The following is an 18,666-nucleotide window of genomic DNA, read 5'->3' as shown; positions in this document are numbered from 1 at the left end:
AATGCCATGCAGGAATGTCCCAGCTCGCACAATGTTTAACCTGGGCCGGCGCGGGAGCCGAGTCCTTGGGCTCAAGGATGCTGTGCCGGGATGGGGGATGCACTCCCATGCGCTAAGGGGTCCGTGGGGACAGGATCCAGGCTCTGTGTCAGCCCCCTCCCCTGCCTCTGCCTGGAGAAATGCTTCTGAAAAACAGATTTGTTTTGCCAAAAGTGAAAGTGAGTGCCAAGCCATGAGGCAGGAATCTCTTCTGGCGAGGAAATTCTGGGAAAGTGCTCAGCCTGGAGAAGAGAAGGCTCCAGAGGGACCTTAGAGCCCTTTCCAACACAGAGACTACAGGAGAGCCAGGAGGCACTTTGGACTGTGTAAAATGCTGGCACAGTTTTCCCAGGGAAGCTGTGGATGTCCCATCCTTGGACACATTCAAGGCCAGGTTGGACAGGCCTTGGAGCAACCTGGTCTGGTGGAAGGTGTCCCTGCCCATGGCAGGGGATTGGAACACGATGATCTTTAAGGTCCTTTCCCAGCCCAAACCTTCTGTGCTTCTATAGGTAAAAGCTTCTGGGTCTCACCAGATTGCCACACTCCACAGGAGCAGTGACACAGTGACATCCTGCCCTGAGCACCCTCTGAAACTCAGTGAGACGTGGCTCCATCCAAACAGCATTCCCAGAGCCACCACCATGCTCCCCCAGCCTGGGAAGGACAGGCAGGAGCTGGGCCCATGCAATCCATCTGGCAATGCTTCCCCTGGAGAGCAGCTCACAGCCCTGTGCCAATGTTTAGCCAACACTGCGCCTTCATTCCCCACCCTCCTGTTGGCCATAAACACCCCAGGTGCTCCCTGCCCTGCTGCTTTGGTGACACCAGGGTGAGCCCAGGGTGCAGGAGTGTCACAGGGTGTGACACCTCAGGCACAGCCTTTCCTTGCACACCCTGCCCTGCACCAGCTAAGCACAGAACATCCCTGCAGGGCTCTGTGCCCTGGGACAGCTTTCCCCCACTTTTCCACCTGGGGGGTTGGAGCTGCAGGGTTTTTTAGCTCCCTTCCAGCTCAGTTCTGTGATTCTATGGGATTTGCTGAAGTGTCTGCCAGCAGATGTGTGCTCCCAATTCTCCTGGGACCATGCCAGGCTCAGGGAGACCCAGCCCAGCTTTCCCAAAACAGAGCAAGGGACTCTCACAGCACCCCTGTGCTGTTGGGTGCTTTGATGCAGACCCAGCTGCCCTGGGGAGGCTCAGCCTCACCCTGCAGTCCTGAGCAGCCAAAGGTTGTGGTTCCCAGCAGCTCTGCCATCTCTGCGTGCTGGGGACAGGTTTGGAGAGCCCCTGTGCTGTCCTTGTTGTGGTGACAAACAGGCTGAGATCCACCCACGTGCTTTGGGACAAACACTTTTTATTCACAGGAGGTTTGGGGATGGTGGATGCCAGCCTGCAAAGCCACCTGCAGCTGATGGCACTGACCCAGCAGAGTGGGCAAAGCCACCACCTCGAGGGCCATCACCAGGGTTTTGGCTCAGCTGTGTCCTCTCCCCTGTGCCCCCAGGAGTGCTGGAAGCTGGTCCTTGTGCAGGAGACAGGGGACAGCACCATCTGTCACCTCCATTGCCCCTCTCCCAGCCTGGAGATATGAAGTCTGCCTGCTGTAGGAGACTCTGGATCAAATTTTAATTTCAGCAGAGCTTGGGTAAGTGGGAAAAAGACTTTGAGGACATCTCTGCCTGATAAAACCCACCTGCCCTGAGCAGGTTTTACCCACCTGAACCTGATCCTACTTCAAACAGCACAGCCAATCCTTTCCCTTGCCAAGCACAGCCCTTAGCCCAGATCCTGCCCAGCCCAGCTTCTCTGTGCCCACCCAAATGGGTCTGGTGAGGATGCTTTGTCCCATATTCTGTTGAATTCAGGAGCTGGGTGTTCCCCTTTGGCTCTGGGGGGAATGACAGCCTCCTGAGTGGCTGGGTGTGCACAAGGGGTGCAGCACAGCACAGGGACAGGCAGGATCCTGGGGCCACTGCACTTTGGAGGACAGCCCCTTTTTACAGGGTATGACCTGTGCATCCCCTCCATGGGGTAAGTCCATGCCAAATGGCCATTCCAAGTGGGTCCATGGGGTAAGTCCATGCCAAATGGCCATTCCAAGTGAGTCCATGGGGTGAGTCCATCCCAAGTGGCCATTCCAAGTGGGTCCATGGGGTGAGCCCATGCCGAGTGGCCATTTTCCCCAGGAAATCAGTTCTCGGGCTCGGACACGCCGTCGCTCTCCTTGAGCAGAGCATCCGGCTCCTCCTGGAGCCCGTAGTAGAGCTCATCCTCCCTGCCGGCGCCTTTCCGGGGGGCTCGGGGCTGCTCTCCCCGCTCTGGGCGGCCGGGGTGGCTGGAGCAGGGCAGGCTGCGGCTCTGCGGCGCGGGGCTGCCGGGCACGGAGCCCTCCAGCGACGGCGTGTCCATCTCCTCCAGCAGGGATGCCAGCGGAGCATCCCCCGGCGCGGGGCTGCGGGGACACCAAACGCGGCTGGGCAGGAGCCGCCATCCCCCGGAGCGCTGCCCTGCAGCATCCCGGCTGGACCAGCATCACCAGCGCCCTGCTGGAGGGACCTGGGGTGTTTGTCCCTACCCTGCTTTCTTGGGGACAGCTGCCTGCCAGGTCCCTGCTGCCCAGGAGGTGAAATAATGGCTGTGCTAACATTTCCTGAACCTGCAGCTGGGATGGGAAAGCACTGCACCCATCCCATCTGCAGCTACATTCTGGCAGGTGCCCAAGTCCTCTGCCCTGGACAGTCATCCCCATCATTTGCAGAGCCCTCTGGGACCTCCCTAACCAATGCTTGGGCATCATATGTGGCATCTGGTGTGAGGGTGACGTGCTTTGCATCTCATTTCTATCAAAATCTGACCAGGAACTTGGGGGTTGTTCTTGTGAGGAACGCTGCTTATATTGATAAAAAAGAAAATAAAATATAAAATAAAATATAAAATAAAATTTTAAAAATAAAATAAAATAAAGTAAAATATAATATAATAAAATAAAATTTAAAATAAAAATAATAAAATATAATAAAATAAAGTATAATAAAATCTAATAATAAAGTAAAATATAATATAAAATAAAATATAAAATAAAAATAATAAAATAAAGTATAATAAAATATAATAATAAAATATAATAAAATAAAAATAAAATAAAAATAAAATAAAATAAAGTAAAATAAAATAAAATGCGAAAACACAAATATCAAAATACAAATTACGACCAAAAGCCATCTGAATTTCCTGCTGGGAAATAATTTGGTGCAGAGAATCCTCGTGGGTTGAGACTCCATCCCCACCACCCAGTGGGGCCAAGGCTCAGTGCTGTGACAGCAGCACAAACCCTTCTGCATCCTCTCCCTCTCCCAGCACTGGGGGTCTGATCCCCCCCTTTTCACCCCACATCCCAGCAGTGCCCCCCAACCCTCAGGCATCACCTACCAGCTGCCAGGTGCTGTTTCCCGGCGGGACGGCAGCTCCTGGAGGGGCTCCCCAGCCCCGTGGTGCAGCTCCCGGTGGATCTCTGCCGTGGCCTGCAGGGATGGCTGGGAGCAGCTGCGGGGCCGGGGGGGCTGTGCCCGGGCTGGGGCTGGGGCCGAGCTCCCCTCCTGCCTCTGGACCTGCTCGTAGGAGGGCAGGCTCTTCTCGTAGGGGCTGCTGGCCTCTGGGCTGGGGCAGGGCGAAACCAAGCTGCAGGCAGAGGGATAACGGGATGCTGAGCAGAGCTGGACCCCATGGGGCTGGGAGATGCTCAGGCACCTGCACACAGGGCTCCATCAGCTGAGGGAGTGGCTTTAGAGGCCACCAAGGCCATGTCACTGCCCAGAGCCAGGGGATGCCTGCAGGAACACCCCTGGATGCTCTGCATCCCCCAGCATCGCTCAGGCTCAGCCTCTCCCAGCCTGATCCCTGCCTGGCATTTTGTGCTGTACCAGGTGCAGCTGTGCCCGGTGTCAGAGCTGCCCCCAGGGCACACACCACCCTGCTGTGGGACCCACCCTGTGTCCTTGTGGGGCAGCACCGTGGCTTTGTGGTCCAGGAACCGCTCGGCCTCGAGGTCCGCAGGGACGAATGTAATCTGGGGGAAAAGAGAGGCAGAGCCCAGGGCAGTGCTGGGCAGCACAGGGACCCCGGCCCTCAGAGCAGAGACAGGGCCAGAGTGTCCCTTCAGCTGGGCTTGGGGTGTTTTCCCACCATATTTGGACGTTTTCCTTGGAAATGGCACTTTTGAGGGCAATCAGTAAGGAATGAATGAGTCCAGCACCGCCCTGCTCTCAGTGCCTTTCACACGTGTCCCCAAGCCCAGAGGGAGTCCCAAGGCCCACACAGGACATCAGTGTGGGTGTCCCACCCTCGAGCCTCCAGCACGGTGGCAAAGCCACTCCTGGCTGGGGCTGAGCTCAGCTTTGAGGGGAGTTTCTGCTCCACCCAATCCCACAGAACACGGCTGCTGCTCCCAGAGGTCCCAGCTGGTCCTGGGTCCCGAGGTGGCTCCCCCACACTCTGGAGGGCAGCCAGGTTGTTGATGGGCCACGCAGCAATCCCAGATCAGTCCTACAGATGCCCTCTCCTGGAAAAAGCCCATTTCTGCCAGAGCCATTCCCGGGGCGGGGACGCGTGGCCGCGCTCCTGCCGGCTGTGCCCTCTGCCAAGGAGACTGCCAGCCGAGGGACCCCCCGACCTCCACGGCCAGCACAGCCCTTTCCTGGCAGCCCTGGGAGCCTGCCAAGCCCCAGAGCTCAGGGAAGGGCTGTGTGGGAGAGATGAGCACAAGTTTATTTCCTTGGGATTATTCCCTGCTGCCTGTTTGAGAGCAAAGCCCCAGGCTCAGGGGTGAAGGAGATGAGGCACATCCTGCAGGCATCAGCAGGGCACAAACCTCCCAAAATAATTCCCCTTCCAGATTGCTGCAGCGACTTCCCCTGGGGAAACTGAGGCTGCACATCCACAGCAGCCAAAGCCCCCCAAACCCAGTCCTTGAGCCCCCCAAAGTTCCCAGCAGCATTGGGAAGGATCCTACCTTTGGGTAGCACTGGCACATGCTCCATGTGATGCCCACGGCCACCAGCAGCACACCCAGGACACAGAAGGTGATGTAGTACTGGGGCTTTTCCATGCTCATGATGAACATGCCCACCATCACCAGGAAGAAGCCCAGGATGATGAAGCCGTAGCGGAAGGTCTTCTCCTCTGCCATGGGAGAGATTTTGGGAAGCCTGTGTCCACCTGAGGCTGCTGAGCACACCTGCAGCGCCAGGCAAGGAGTGGTTTCTCTCTCCAGAGGCTGCCAGGAGCTGCACGTTGAGCTGGTCCTGCCCAGGGCTGAGCCAGCCAGTTTTTAATGGGTTTGTAATGAATGCAAACACTGCCCCGCCGTTCACACTCCAGTGGAGCCACCCGGCACGTGGCCGGGTAACCTTCCCTGCAGGCACCCTCAGCCAGCCCCACACCTTGGGAAGGGACAGGGATAACCTTCCCTGCCAGCCCCACACCTTGGGAAGGGACAGGGATAACCTTCCCTGCCAGCCCCACACCTTGGGAAGGGACAGGGATAACCTTCCCTGCAGCCCCACACCTTGGAAGGACAAGGATAACCTCCTGTCAGTCCCACACCGGAGAAGGACAGGATAACCTTCCCTGCAGCCCCACACCTTGGGAAGGGACAGGGATAACCTTCCCTGCCAGCCCCAACACCTTGGGAGGGGACAGGGATAACCTTCCCTGCCAGCCCCAGAGCTTGGGAAGGCACAGGGGAGCACAGCAGCAGGGATGGGAACCCGGAGATCAGCTGGTGCTGCTGGGATTTTCCCAGCCCTGGGCACTGGAGCTGGGCTCAGCCATAAATCAGAGCTGGCACAGCCCCAGATGAGGGGGATGCCAGGGCCCAGTGTGTTCTCAAGGGCTGAAACAGGAAAAGAGGGAGAGCTCTGGGATTTTTTGGAGGCTGGGGGGTTTGGGGCAGACCCTGCCTTGCTCTGGATGAGTGCTAAGGCTGCCTCACCGGGCTGTGAAGGAGGAACTAAAGCCAGAAAAGGATGCAGTGAGGTTGATCCACCCAGGGAGAGTAAAGACAAAGTGTCCCTGTGCCCTGTGTACACTTAAATTGGAGCTGGGGGTTAAAAGGTGTCTCCTTCCCACCACACATCCACAGCCAGACAATGTTTTATTCCCTTGATTTATTCCCTTAATACACCTGGTTTATGACAAATAATTCTATTACAAACAGCGTGTTAGACGTGGCTGTGGCTCCTCAGCCACTCTGCAGGGCCACGGGGAGCCCAGGGCAGCGCTGAATTGTGGTGGGATGCAGGAGCTGGCAGCAGCCCTGCCACAGCTGAGCTCTCCTCTGGGCAAGGCTGCACAGCAGGGCAGGGGGGCTGTGCCACTCAGGATGGCTTCTCCAGGAGGCTGCTGACATGCCAAGTGCACTGGGATGCTCTGAGCACAGCACGACCCACTGAGCATGGCCAGCACCAAGTGAGGCGTGGGCAGTCAGCATTTAGGGAAACAAGGTGGAAGGGATGGAGACAGGGCTGGAAGGGGCACTCACAGGGACGTGAGTGGTGCAGACAGAGCTGGGCTTTCTCTGCCCAGATTACTCAGTGTGCTGCACATTTATTACTATTGAGTGGGCAGGCCTGACAGGAGCTCCCCAGGGTGAGCAGGGAATGCAAAGCCTCTGAAACCAGCAGTGCTTTTATTAAAAATACTAAAGCTTTCAAACATGCCAGCTACCCCCGATGCTCTGAACACATCTTCCAGCACCAAAGAGCCGGGAGAGCCGGGCTGAGCCTCCCCAGTGCTCGCCCACCCTCCTGTGCCCCATCCCGGGGTTTGGGGCTCCGTGTACAGCTGGGGGGCCGGGCAGCCCCGGCAGAGTCCCGGCCGGGCAGGCGGGCTCAAAGCCCCCGCACGGTGCTGTTCCCGATGGTGTTCCCGATGCCGTTCCTGATGCTGCTCTCGATGCTGCTCTCGATGATGTTCTCGTAGCTCGGGGGCGGCGTTCCCTGCGGCTCCGGGGGCTGTGCCGGCTCCAGCCAGGACGGGCTGGGGCGGAACAGGGCGCTGTCCGAGGAGCTGCGCCGCCGCCCGCCCTGCCAGCCCTCCTCCTCCTCCTCGTCCTCCAGGTAGCGGTACAGGGGCGGCGTGGGCTCCTCCTTCCGCCCCGGCGGCTGCACAAAGGCCGGGGCAGCCTGGGCTGGTCTGCAGGTCAGGGCTTCTTCATAGGTGGGGATGGCGCTGGAGTCCCAGGAGCTGCCAGGGGAGAGAGGGAAACTCAGCAGTGCACGCCATCAACATCCCAGCTGGATGCACACCATCAACATCCCAGCACCCCTGGAGCATCCCAGCACCCACCTGGAACATCCCAGCACCTCTGGAACATCCCAGCATCCAACTGGAGCATCCCAATGCCCCATTAACTGGAGCACCCCAACATCCATCAACCCCATTGTCTGGAGCATCCCTGAGCACGATGAGCACTTGTACTGGGGACAGACATGGGCAGGTTTGCTGAAGTGCCATGGGGTGACCATGTCAGCTGCTTCCTGGCATCCATGAGGTTTTCAAGAGGGTCCCATGGGCAGAGGAGCATCCTCACTATGCTCAGCCCTTAGTTCACCCCCAAAGAACAGAGGCTGCTGACAGCTGAGGGGGGAATTTGGCACAAGGACCCGGACAAGCAGAGGGACCCCAGGTCCCCGTGGTCACCCCCTGCTCCCAGGGCAGCCAGAGCCCTCCCTGCCCTGGCCAAGCCTGCAGCCACTTCCAGCAGAGCTTTCCTGAGCAAACACAGCTTGGGAAAAACTCTGACAGCCTGTGCCCTGCTCCTGGCCCTGCTTGCTGGGCATGCTGTGAAAGCAAAACATCCCTGCAGGTGGGAGCCAGCCCAGCGTGCTGGGGAGCAGCAGGCAGGGGAGGGCACAGCTGGCCCAAAGGAAAAGCCATGGGCTCCACAGGGATGCCTCCATGCTGACCTTGGCAGATCCCTGTCCCAGACACACCATCCGGGCTTCTCTGCCAGGGATTTTGCCAAACAGCTGAGCTTGCACAGGAATGTCACCTTGGAAATGTGGAGAGGGGGATTTATCCAGCACAGGATGCTTTGCTGGGGCTGGAGGAGCTGCTGCAGCTCCAGCACTGCCAGGGAGCTGCATCCCATCCATCCAGGGAGCTCAGGGAAAGGGACATTCCCCACAGGGGCACAGCAAAGGAACTCCCTCCAGACACCCAGACCTGCTCACAAGCTCACAGATACCCAGAGATGGGCTCTGGAACCCCTGGAGAACCAGGAACGTGCCTCCCTCTCCAGCTGTGTTTGGGTGGTTTAATGTTCAGGAGAGTTTCTCTTAGTGCTGCTTTTCCCCAGAGCCCCATTTATGCTGGAGCCAGGATCTTTGCTGGGACCCCATAAAGCAGCACTGGGAAGGGCTGGCTGGCCCTGCTTCCACAGCAGTCTCCAGAAAAAAAAAAACAAAACAAAACAAAACAAAACAAAACTCCCCCAAAAACCCAAAAAAACAAACCAAACCAAAAACCCCAACCTTTTGATCAAAAAACTTTTAAATGAAGAAGTGGGAGCAAAGCTCAGGCTCGCACTGGAAGATCCAGGGGACTTGAAAAGCAGCAGTGTGGTTCAGTGCAGGGCAAGGAGTCTTTCCATATCCTGAAATGGGCTTCATAAAGGACCTGCTGCCTACATTCTTGATGCCATCCCAAGGATTATTTTCCTTATTTTTTTGTCCATTTAACTCCCTTGTAAGCAAGACTTTGTTTCCATTAAAGACCTTATAGACACCCTCATCCTCACAGAGCATGGCAGAGCTGCCAGACCAGGACTGGAGCTCTGAGTGACCCCACATCCAAAGCTTCTGCCAGAAAACCAATGAATTCTTCTGCTTGGTGGCCCTGCTAAGGAGATGTGTCCCTCGTGACGGCCCTGCAGGGCAAGGAGAGATGGAGCAGGGCAAGGAGAGGTGGATGCAGGGCAAGGAGAGCTGGATGTAAGGCAAGAAGAGATGGATGAAGGGCAAGGAGAGCTGGGAGCAGGGCGAGGAGAGATGGGTGCAGGGCAAGGAGAGCTGGATGTAGGGCAAGGAGAAAGTGGGCAAGGAGGGAGTGGGCAGGGAGGGTTGACATTAATGAGCAGCAGCATCTGCTGGGGGGCAGGAGGAGAGCACAGAGCAGTGCTGCTGTCCCTGTGAGCTCAGCAGCCAGCGAGGTTTGGGCTCAGGCACAGCCAGACCCATCCTCCACCGGTGCCCAGCCAGGCGCTGGCAGGGACGAGTTCCCACCTGCAGTTCCACTTCTCCGCGGGCTCCGCCGTGAAGTACTGCAGGTCCCGGGGGAAATGGTACTGGTAGCGCCGGGACACCACCCTGGCGTTGGCCTTGACGGACCACAGGAGGCCGAAGATGAGCAGGATGCCGCCGATGCCGCAGCAGAAGAAGCTGACGGAGCGCAGCAGGGCGCTGGACGAGGAGGAGGAGGAGGGCACGGCCTCGGCATCCCGGGGCGGCAGCAGCCGAGCCCCGCCGGCCGAGCCCACCTCGCCGTCGCTCCACCAGGCGAAGCAGAGCGTGCCCGTGACCAGCAGCACGGCGCCCGCGATGGTCAGCCCGTAGCGGAACGAGGCCGCTGCCATCCTGCGGGAGCAGCGACTACCGGGGCACAGCAGCGAGGCGAGGCATGAGAGAGCCTGCGAGACAAGAAACGGGCAAGGGCTGAGAGGGAGAAGCTCATGGGAGAACTGCCAGAGGAGAAAATGACTGAGCCAGGAGTCTCCGGGGCTTGCAGACCCTTTAGCCATCATCATTATCATTATAATTATCATTATCATTATGATTCTACTATTTTATTTTTATCATTATTAATTATATTATCATTTTATTATTCTAATATTTTATTTTATTTTATTTATTATTCTCAATAATATTATTAACAATATAACAATTAATATTAATACTAATTTTTATTTTTACTATTTTTATTTTATTTGTTATTCTCAATAATATTAATGATATTAGTATTATTAATATTAATGCTATAATTTTACTAATTTTATTTTATTTTATCATTATTAATTATATTATTGTTTTATTATTTTTATTATCTTTATTTCATTATATTTTATTTTATTTTTAATTATTATTAATAATGTTAATATTAATGTTAACGTTACTGTGAATATTAATATTATATTTTTATTTTTACTATTTTTACTATTTTTACTGTTTAAAATTTTATTATTATTATAATATAATAGTGATGATGATGATGATGATGATGATTATTATTATTATTATCATCATCATCATCATCATCATCATCATCATCCTCCTCCATCAGAAAGGGCATTTCCACCATCTCAGACAGAAAGCCCTTGGGAAGAGCAAAGTCAGCACCAGGTTGGACCCATAAACTTCCTTGCAAAAACATCCCAATTTTCAAGGAACAGCACAAAGGGAAGATGGACATCCCAGCTCCAGGCAGTTTCAGAGCTCTTCTCTTTGGGTTTTATTCCAAATTTCCTTCCAGACTTGGGGGAATGCCAGCTGGGTTTCCTGGGTTTTCAAAGCATGGCTTATGGAAGAGGTTGGAGAGAGGGGCATAAATTTAAGATGTCATCACTTCCAAATTATCAATGTGCCTGTTTTCTCCTCCAGAACTGATGACATTGGAAAAATCTGCTCAATCTTCATCCACATGAAGTTTGGCACACAAAACCTTGCTCACCTGGGACAGCTCCAGAGAGAACTTTCTCAAGTTCCTGTTAAGATTGATCCTGCAGGTGTTACCACCAGCTTCACCCTCCCTATCAGGGTGGTTTGGGGTTGGTTTGACAACCAAACAGGGGAGGTAGTGCCACATGTTCCTGCTGGGTGGCTCTTCTCAGCTAAACATCACATGCAGAGAGTTTCCCTGGTGCTGGAAAACTTGGGGACGGGGAGCTGGTTTCTGATTCCAGTGCCCATTGCTTTCCCCAGCAAACAGCAGGCATCTGCTCCCTGAGCTTGTGCATGCCCAGCTCCCAAATAACCAACTAACCAGGCAGGCAGAGAGGTCCCCCCATCCCCTCTGCTCACTGCCCAGCCAGCAGATGCAGTCTCAGCTCCCACTTCTCAATGGACAAAAAGCTTTGGATCACATGGGAATGAAGCACCAACACCCCCAAAGAGATTCAGTCCTGGGTGGCTGCACTGGGAAGGTTTGTCATGGTGGCAGTGCCAGTGCAGTGCCTGCACATCAGGGATGGCCAGGACAGAGGAGGAGCTCCAGCAGAGCTTGGTGGGCAGGTGGGTGACCCACACCCAGCTTTGCCTCCATCACTGTGCCTGTGTGCCAGCAGCAGGACCACAATGTGGTGGCTTTGGTCCCCATTCCTCCAGGCAGGGCTCATCTCCTACAGAGGGGTCCTAAATTGTACCCTGAGGTCTGAAAGGGCAGAGCCAGAGCCAGGCAGGGAGCAGGAGTCCAGCAAGGACCTGGTGCCATCAAGGTCAGGGGGAATTATGTTATTTCAAGGTGTTATTTATCAGATGGGCCCACTAAATGGAAAGGCAAATTACCTTGTAGTGAAAGAGGCACTACCTGATCTAATCAACATTTAATGAAGGAATCTGATGAGAAGGGAGATTTGGGAAAGCTGCAGGAGTGGGAGCCCAAACAGCTCAGGCCAGCTTTATCCCAGGGTCACAAGCCCAAAATGCCACCTGGGCTGGCTGTGGCCAGCGGGCATCAGCTGGGAGGGCAGTCCTGTTCCTGGGCTGGGAAAAGGCAGAGCTTCCTCTGTAATGGGGGCATGTTTGGATGTTCCCTCCTGAAAGGCAGGGCCTTGGCTCAGCTGAGATGGAGAAGGGACTGTTGGAGATGGTGTTAGATGCTGTCAGGGGTCAGCATCCCCAAACCATCACCGAACATGAGCAGGACACAGGAGAGGAGCTGGACTTGGGTTGCCTTGCAGCAGGAGATGCTCAGGAGAGCACAAGGACCCCACTGACCTGTGAATGCAGCTCCTTTGGACAGCAATGCATTTTCATGTAGAAATTTCAGCATATTGTTTAGAGAAAAATAAAAGCAAACATCACCCAAAACAACCCCTACAGCAAAGCTCTTAATCCAGTGGAAATGTCAGGTCACTCCAAACTGAGACACTGCACTGAACCTGCACCAAGAGTTGGAATGTTCACCTCCTGCAACAAACACTCTCCTCATTCTGGGATCAGACTGGTGAGCTTTAGGAGATGCTCTGAGTCCCCTGGTGAGGTTTGGGATATGCTCTGAATCCCTGGTGAGCTTTAGCAGATGCTGAGATTCCCCTGCCTGGGCACGGGGAATTTTGCAGCCTTCAGCACTGAGCACATCTGGGAGAGCTGGCAGCGAGGGGGAGGAGGAGGGAAGGAGGAGAAGGAGCCTCTGGGAGGTGATGGATTGACAGCTCCAGAGAATAAACTCTTCTTCTCTCTCTCGACGAGCCCAGCGGGGCGCAGGGAGCTCCCCCAGCCTCCCCGCACGGTGACAGTGCCACCGCTGGGTGACAGTGACAGTGCCACCGCTGGGGGACATTGCCCTTGCCAAGCCCCCTCCCGGGCTGCCACAGCTCTCCCGAGCCTCTCTGGAAGCCCCGCGGTGCTTTCTCAGCGCACCAAGCGCTGGAAGAAGAGCCTGGAGGAGCAGGGAGCGAGGTGCGATGCTGGGGCAGCACCCCAGGCTCCCGCAGCCTCTCCCGGCTCCGCTCCCGGGGCACTCAGCATCTGCACAGCGCCAGATGTGGCTCTCCCTCCCCGCGAGCATTCCCAGCACAAGTTTTCACGGAGCCACAGCAATTGCCGACTCTCAAACGCCCTTCTCCACTCTCCGAGCCTTCCTGACATTTTGTTCTGCCCTGTCTCCTCCTCTGACCTGCTCTGGAATAGTTTTCCGGGGAATAGATTTGCACGTTTCATGTACAAACAAATAATGTTGATAGTTTACACAGTTCCAGCGAGCCGCTGAGAATAGCAGCCCCCATATAAAGTTATGCAGATGGTGATTCATAGGGTCTACTAAGCATTACTCAGAAAAACGCTCTTTTCAAGCAACACGAGAAAAGAAAAGAGTTTTGAACCTCTCCCACCGCCATCAAGCAGAAATCCACCTCCACACCCGTCCCTCCACGGCACTTACAGACCGTCCTTTGCTTCCGTGCGGGGCTGGAGACCTTTAACCACGGAAGAGGAACAGGAGAGATGCACAGAAGAGATGCACCAAACAAAGCGTGAGCGCTTCTTGAGGGAGATCCCTTCCTGCTTTACCCAAATTTGCTATTTTGTAGTGACAATTCCCAGCTGGGGTTTGCTCCCCATTCAAAGCAAAGTAACGGGGATGCCTTGGAAGAGCTTCCAAGAACTCCGGCGCGCTCATCCTCCCGAGGCAGGTGCGGACGGAGGAGAGCCCGTGTGCGTCCCCCTTTGGGGCCGCGCCTGAGCCCCGCGTCCCCTCCCGGCTGTGCCCGTCCCCGAGGCACCGCGGGGTCTGTCAGGGGTGCCCGTGTCCCCTCCCTGTCCCCCCCGTGTCCCCGCCGTGTACTCACCGCCGCCGGCAGCCCCGCTCCGGAGCGGCGGCTCCGCGGGGCGGGCGGGGCCGGGGGCGGGCGGGGGGCGGCGGCGCCTCGGGGCGGGCAGGGACCGGAGCTCCGGCACAGCACGGCTCGGCACGGCACAGCTCGGCACGGCACGGTTCCCCGCAGCCCGGCTCCTCGCAGCCCGCTCCCGTCCCGTCCCGTCGGGGCGCGGCGCTCCCGGAATTTCGGGATGCAGAGCCCCCGCTCCCTGCGGCTGGGACAGCACTGCTGTCCCATGCGTGGGACCTCCACGACAGCAGGGTCGCTGCCCCAGCCTTGCTTTGTGACCACTTCAGTTCTCCTCAACTCTAATGCTCTCCTCAGGGTCGCTGCCCCAGCCTTGCTTTGTGACCAGTTCTCCTCAGCTCCGCATCAAATGCTAACATTGTCCCTTTTCCTCGTTCATGGGATTTGAACGGTTTGGGTTTGAAAGGACTTTTTAAAGGCGATGTGTCCAATCCTCCTGCAAGCAGCAGGGAAATCTTCAGCTAGATCAGGCTGCTCAGAGCCCCGTCTCACCTGGCTTTGAATATCTCTGGGAATGGGGCAGGGCATTCACCACTTCTCCGTGTCAGTGTTTCATCAACTTCACTGTAAAAAAACCCAACTTTTTCCCTTTATAGCTAATCTAAATCAACCCTTTTTTTACTTTAAAACCATTACCCTGCAGCACTCAGGACCCCTGGACATTAAACAAGCTGAACGTGGTGTGATCTGAATTTCAGGATGGTGGGTATGACAGCATCTGGATTCAGGCACAATTCCTCCTCACGGAGCTGGAGGGAGATTTGATCAAGAGCTGCTGTGCTGTGCTGTGGCTGTGCATCTCACACATCCACAGATGCACAGATGCAGCACGCTGCCCTTGGGCTGCAGCTGAGCATCACTGACAGGCAGAGCCATTCCTGTGGATACCCTGGGCTGCTGCTTCTGCACTGCTTGGAGCTCCTCAGCTCACAACCAGCTCAAAACCAGCTCGAGGTTTACCTGCACGTGCTGCAGGGACAGATGCAAAGCCCTGCTGTGGAATTCACATCTGCTTCATACATGATTGAAAGACACTCAGCCCAGCTGAGAACCTGTGGGTGTACAGCTCCATTTACCTGCAGCCACTGTGGGGTTTTACAAAAGGCAAACTGGGGCACACGGAGGGCTGACCTCACACAGGAGTGGCCCTGCAGCAGGTTGGGTCTCCATCCAAGAGGAGAATTAGGCAGGAGTCCCCAAGGCCAGCACCCAGTGATGTGGGGGCACTGTGAATCAGCAGCCACCCTGTTAAAGGACAATAAGACAAATTTTCTGCTCAGATATTGCATTTAACTGAAATTTGACTGTCAAACAGCATCTGAAGCACTTCGAGGTGGTGTCAGTGCACGGCTCCATGCTATTCCCAGCACAGGGCTGCAGAGGGAGATGGCTTTGTGCCCTTCATGGGCTTTTTCAGCCCCATAACCATCCACAACCTTCTGCCTTGCCCAGAGATCTGGTCTGCAGGCACCTACAAACAAATATTCCACCACAAGGAAGTGCTGAGTGCTACCAGCACCTCTGTCTGCTTAGCAGCACCTTGGCCAAAATGTGTTTTCCCTCTCTGAGCACTTTCCTGCAGGTGCACAAGGTGCTGCAACAGGGAAAAGGCTTCTCCAGAATAAAGACAGAATATCTGTGCAAAACATGTGAAACATCCCATGCACAGTGAAACTGCAGTGGAGAAAACAAGGAGGTATAAAAGACAGTCACAGCCCCTGCAAGAACAAGAACAAAGGAGGAACAGGGAAGGAGATTGTTCCAGTAATTGCCTCCCCCAGGTAAGGATGCTGAGCCTAAGCAACGCTGCTGGCACAAAAAAAAATGCTGCTGTTTGATTCATTGTTCACCTAATTTTGCTGCTGCAGCAAATCACATGTAAAATAGTGCATTCCACTGTATAATCAAGATAAACAAGTCAGCTTTTCCATTAGGGGTGTGTGTGTGCAGATGCATGCACTCTCTGCCCTGTCACGACAGGGTGGGTGATACCAAGAGCACCAAGGCAAGAATGAATTTGGATGCACCAAATTCACCAAGTCCAGAGCACAGGCTCCCTGCCAGAATCCTTATTTGTGGCACCTGGGCCAGGCCACAGTGATTCCTTCAGTGATTTGGCACACAGGACACTCATCCCATGCCAAACTCCCCCAGCAAGCACCTCTGGTCACACCCCCTGTGACAGGGTCACTGCAGACCCACTGATGTGGCTTCAGGGTCACATCTCTGCAGGCACAAGGTGTCCATGTTGTCCAAATCCATGGAGAAGCCGTTCCCAGGGGCTGGCACACCTCGTGTTTCCCTGCACACTGGGAGGACTGCATCCCTGCCAGGCTGATAAGGGGCTGCAGCACACAGCCATGAGGATGTGCAGATGGGAGAGAGTTCCTGCATCCAGCACGTGGAAAGCAAAGGAGAAACCTCCTGCTGTTTATCTTTGCCTTAATTTGCATCTTCTTAAAATGCCTAATTAGTCGTGCTAGTTGATATACTGGCTCAGGCACTCCTACCTAATCCAGTCAGCAAACCCAGGCTGTGGAAATATTTGTCCTGCGTCTTCACATGAGGCAACATTCATGGTGTCCTTTGGGGTTGAACCTGCAGCTGGACATGGGTCTCTCAGTGCAGGTCCTGATGCATGGGCAGCTGCAGGGTTTGGGAGCCCTCCTTTGTGGTGTCCATCAGGAAATGCCAAGCATTTGGATGTGAAAGGCGATCAGCCCCCTGACCTAAAAGTGGGGTGTGGATTTTTGGCTAGTTCACCTACAAGTTCTCCTTCTGCAGACCAGCTGTGGTTTTGACCCAAGACTTTACTGAATGCCAAAGTCCTTTTTGTACCACAATATATACTTTGTAATATACCTTAATATTTAGTTCCAATGGCTTTACTGAATTTACTTTAATTATAATAGGAGAACAAGATGTGTATGAAGTTGTTTGATATCAGCTTTTGTTGTGGTTCCCTCACTAGCTATGTCCATCATCTAGCAAGCCACTGGACCCAAAACCTCTGAGTGTTTTAAAGCTTAAATATTTGCTTACTCAGCTGTAATGATGTCCCAACCAGCAGCCTGTAAATCTGCACCACACTAAGGAGCACAGCTGTGGTGGAAAGTTTTGGAAAGGGACTGGGAAAATGCAGATAGAACTGTCCACAGAGGGCTTTATGGACAAGCAATGTTCTCAAATTCCTTCATCTCCTTGTGTCAGTACAGGAGCACCTGGCTGAGGTGCCAGCTCCTCCTGGGACTGCTGTGTAGAGAAATGGGTGTGATAAAGCTTTGGGTTCCCTGTAAGGGAAATTTCTGTGTGGCAGATGAGGACAGAAGGAGCTTCCTAGGAGCTTTCCAACAGAATGTGCAAAGGATTTGGAACTTGCCTAACAAGGGGTGGGGGAAGAAAAGAGTTAAATCCTGATGCCTCAGCTCAACCTTTACTCAGACAAAACTTTTCCTGATCTCCTGGAGGTTTTTGCTTAGGGGAGCCCCCATGTCTGAGCTCTTTCTTTCCCCATGAAGAGGCACCACGGCTGTTTTACTCATGGGTAACCCACCATGCAGCGTGTTTTACACGCCACAGCTGCTGCTGCCCTGCTGGAGTGTGAGCTGCAGTGAGGAAACACTGATTTCCAGCCCTGCAGGCTCCTCAGTCCAGCCTGATATCAGTCCCATCCATCACACCTGAGCAGAGAGAGCCAGGGCAGACATGCCCAAGCTGCTGAAGCACAGCAGCAGCTTGCTTCACTCCACACATTGGATATCTGAGCTTGAAGCTCCTGTGTATCCTCAATTCCAAATGCTGATGTTCAAAGAAGCAGAAAGAACTTTGATTAAACACAAAACTGGCTAAATTTGCTTCCCAGTGAACTCAACAGAGCTATGCTGACATCCCCAAGACCTGGTGCTGCTCTGTGCCTCTGCTGCATGCAGCTATTACAGAGCTCTCCAGGGAGCAGGGAGTGGGATGGGCTTTGCTTATTTTTCAGCACAAAAATGCTAAAGAGAAGCTCAAAGCAGCATTAATTACGAATTTTAGAGGAAAAGGGTGAAGCAGCCATCCAGCTCTTCTGGTTGCCACCACATGTGAAGCCCTTGGTGTCCAACACACATCTGTCCCAGATGTTCCACAGCTGTTTTCCTTTCCAATGCCCTGCATTATCCCACTGCCTGCTTTGGCATCGGGCTGCCCACAAGCACTTGTTCACATCAGTGTGCAGTGCTGGGAGGTGGCTGAGGGCTACAATGCTGCCAGCAAACCTTGCAAACATTCTGTTGGAAGCATGACAGCCCGGGGAGAGACACAAGGAATGGCTGAGAGGAGGAGGGTTCCAAGGTTTCTCAAAGAATCAGCAGCTGAGGTATCAGCAAACACAAATTTAATATAAAGGAGACAGCACAATGAAGTTTGTTGACAAGGCTCACTCCACTACTTACTAATGGTTAAAGCACAGAAAGAAAAAAAGCAAACAAAAAATCCAATGTCAATCAATCCAAACTGATAGAAACACAACATTATCTATGTGAAGGCTGGGCTGGGGAAGGGGAGACAAAAGGATAGGAGGATAAAAAGGAATACATCCAAAAGGCACAACAGCTCTTCAATAAACAGCATTTAAACTTAACAGTACAGAAACCTACCAGATTTAACTTATGTTGTAGTTAAACCAAACAATACAGCAAAGGATTCATATAGGATTTACTATACCACAAGAGTAACTTACCTACAGGCCTAACTTCCTTCCAAATGTAAAATACTTCAGAATCCAGGAGAGCAGAATTCCCAGGACACTTGATGTAGCATATGCACACTTGCATGCATACTGTACAAGACACCTGTAAGGAATCCCCTTCTAATTCAGTGAAACACTCACCTGGGATGCCTTTGGTGCCCTGCTGTGCCCAAAAGCCTGTCTGCTTTCTTCACAGCTCATCTGCAACATCAGCTGCTGACCCAGCAAGAGCTCTGTGATTTCTGCCCGCACACCTTGCCTTGCTTTAACCCAGAACATT

General features: G+C 53.9%; 2 protein-coding genes across 4 annotated transcripts; both read right to left on the bottom strand.

Annotated features, from left to right (window-relative positions):
- Positions 1-2,232: 2,232 nt before the first annotated feature.
- On the bottom strand, positions 2,233-5,227 carry BSND (barttin CLCNK type accessory subunit beta). Its single transcript, XM_064719429.1, has 4 exons — positions 5,051-5,227; positions 4,029-4,108; positions 3,472-3,720; positions 2,233-2,515 (listed from the first exon to the last, which is right to left on the bottom strand). Exons 1-4 carry the CDS (start codon positions 5,225-5,227, stop codon positions 2,233-2,235), a joined length of 789 nt encoding a protein of 262 aa, XP_064575499.1.
- Positions 5,228-6,710: 1,483 nt separating this feature from the next.
- TMEM61 (transmembrane protein 61) lies at positions 6,711-18,626 on the bottom strand. 3 transcript variants are annotated; one of them, XM_064719697.1, is made up of 3 exons: positions 18,528-18,626; positions 9,324-9,727; positions 6,711-7,284 (listed from the first exon to the last, which is right to left on the bottom strand). In XM_064719697.1, the coding sequence occupies exons 1-3, from the start codon at positions 18,594-18,596 to the stop codon at positions 6,930-6,932; spliced, it is 828 nt and encodes a 275-aa protein (XP_064575767.1). In that variant the 5' UTR covers positions 18,597-18,626; the 3' UTR covers positions 6,711-6,929. The 3 variants fall into 3 exon arrangements, with proteins under 3 accessions (XP_064575767.1, XP_064575768.1, XP_064575770.1); XM_064719698.1 differs by lacking the exon at positions 18,528-18,626 and adding an exon at positions 13,601-13,684; XM_064719700.1 differs by lacking the exon at positions 18,528-18,626 and adding an exon at positions 13,195-13,558.
- Positions 18,627-18,666: the final 40 nt, after the last annotated feature.

This window comes from Zonotrichia leucophrys, chromosome 8 (genome assembly GCF_028769735.1).
Source record: "Zonotrichia leucophrys gambelii isolate GWCS_2022_RI chromosome 8, RI_Zleu_2.0, whole genome shotgun sequence".
Taxonomy (NCBI): domain Eukaryota; kingdom Metazoa; phylum Chordata; class Aves; order Passeriformes; family Passerellidae; genus Zonotrichia; species Zonotrichia leucophrys.
The sequence above is the reverse complement of the archived record's forward strand: the minus strand, read 5'-3'. Positions and strand labels throughout refer to the sequence as shown.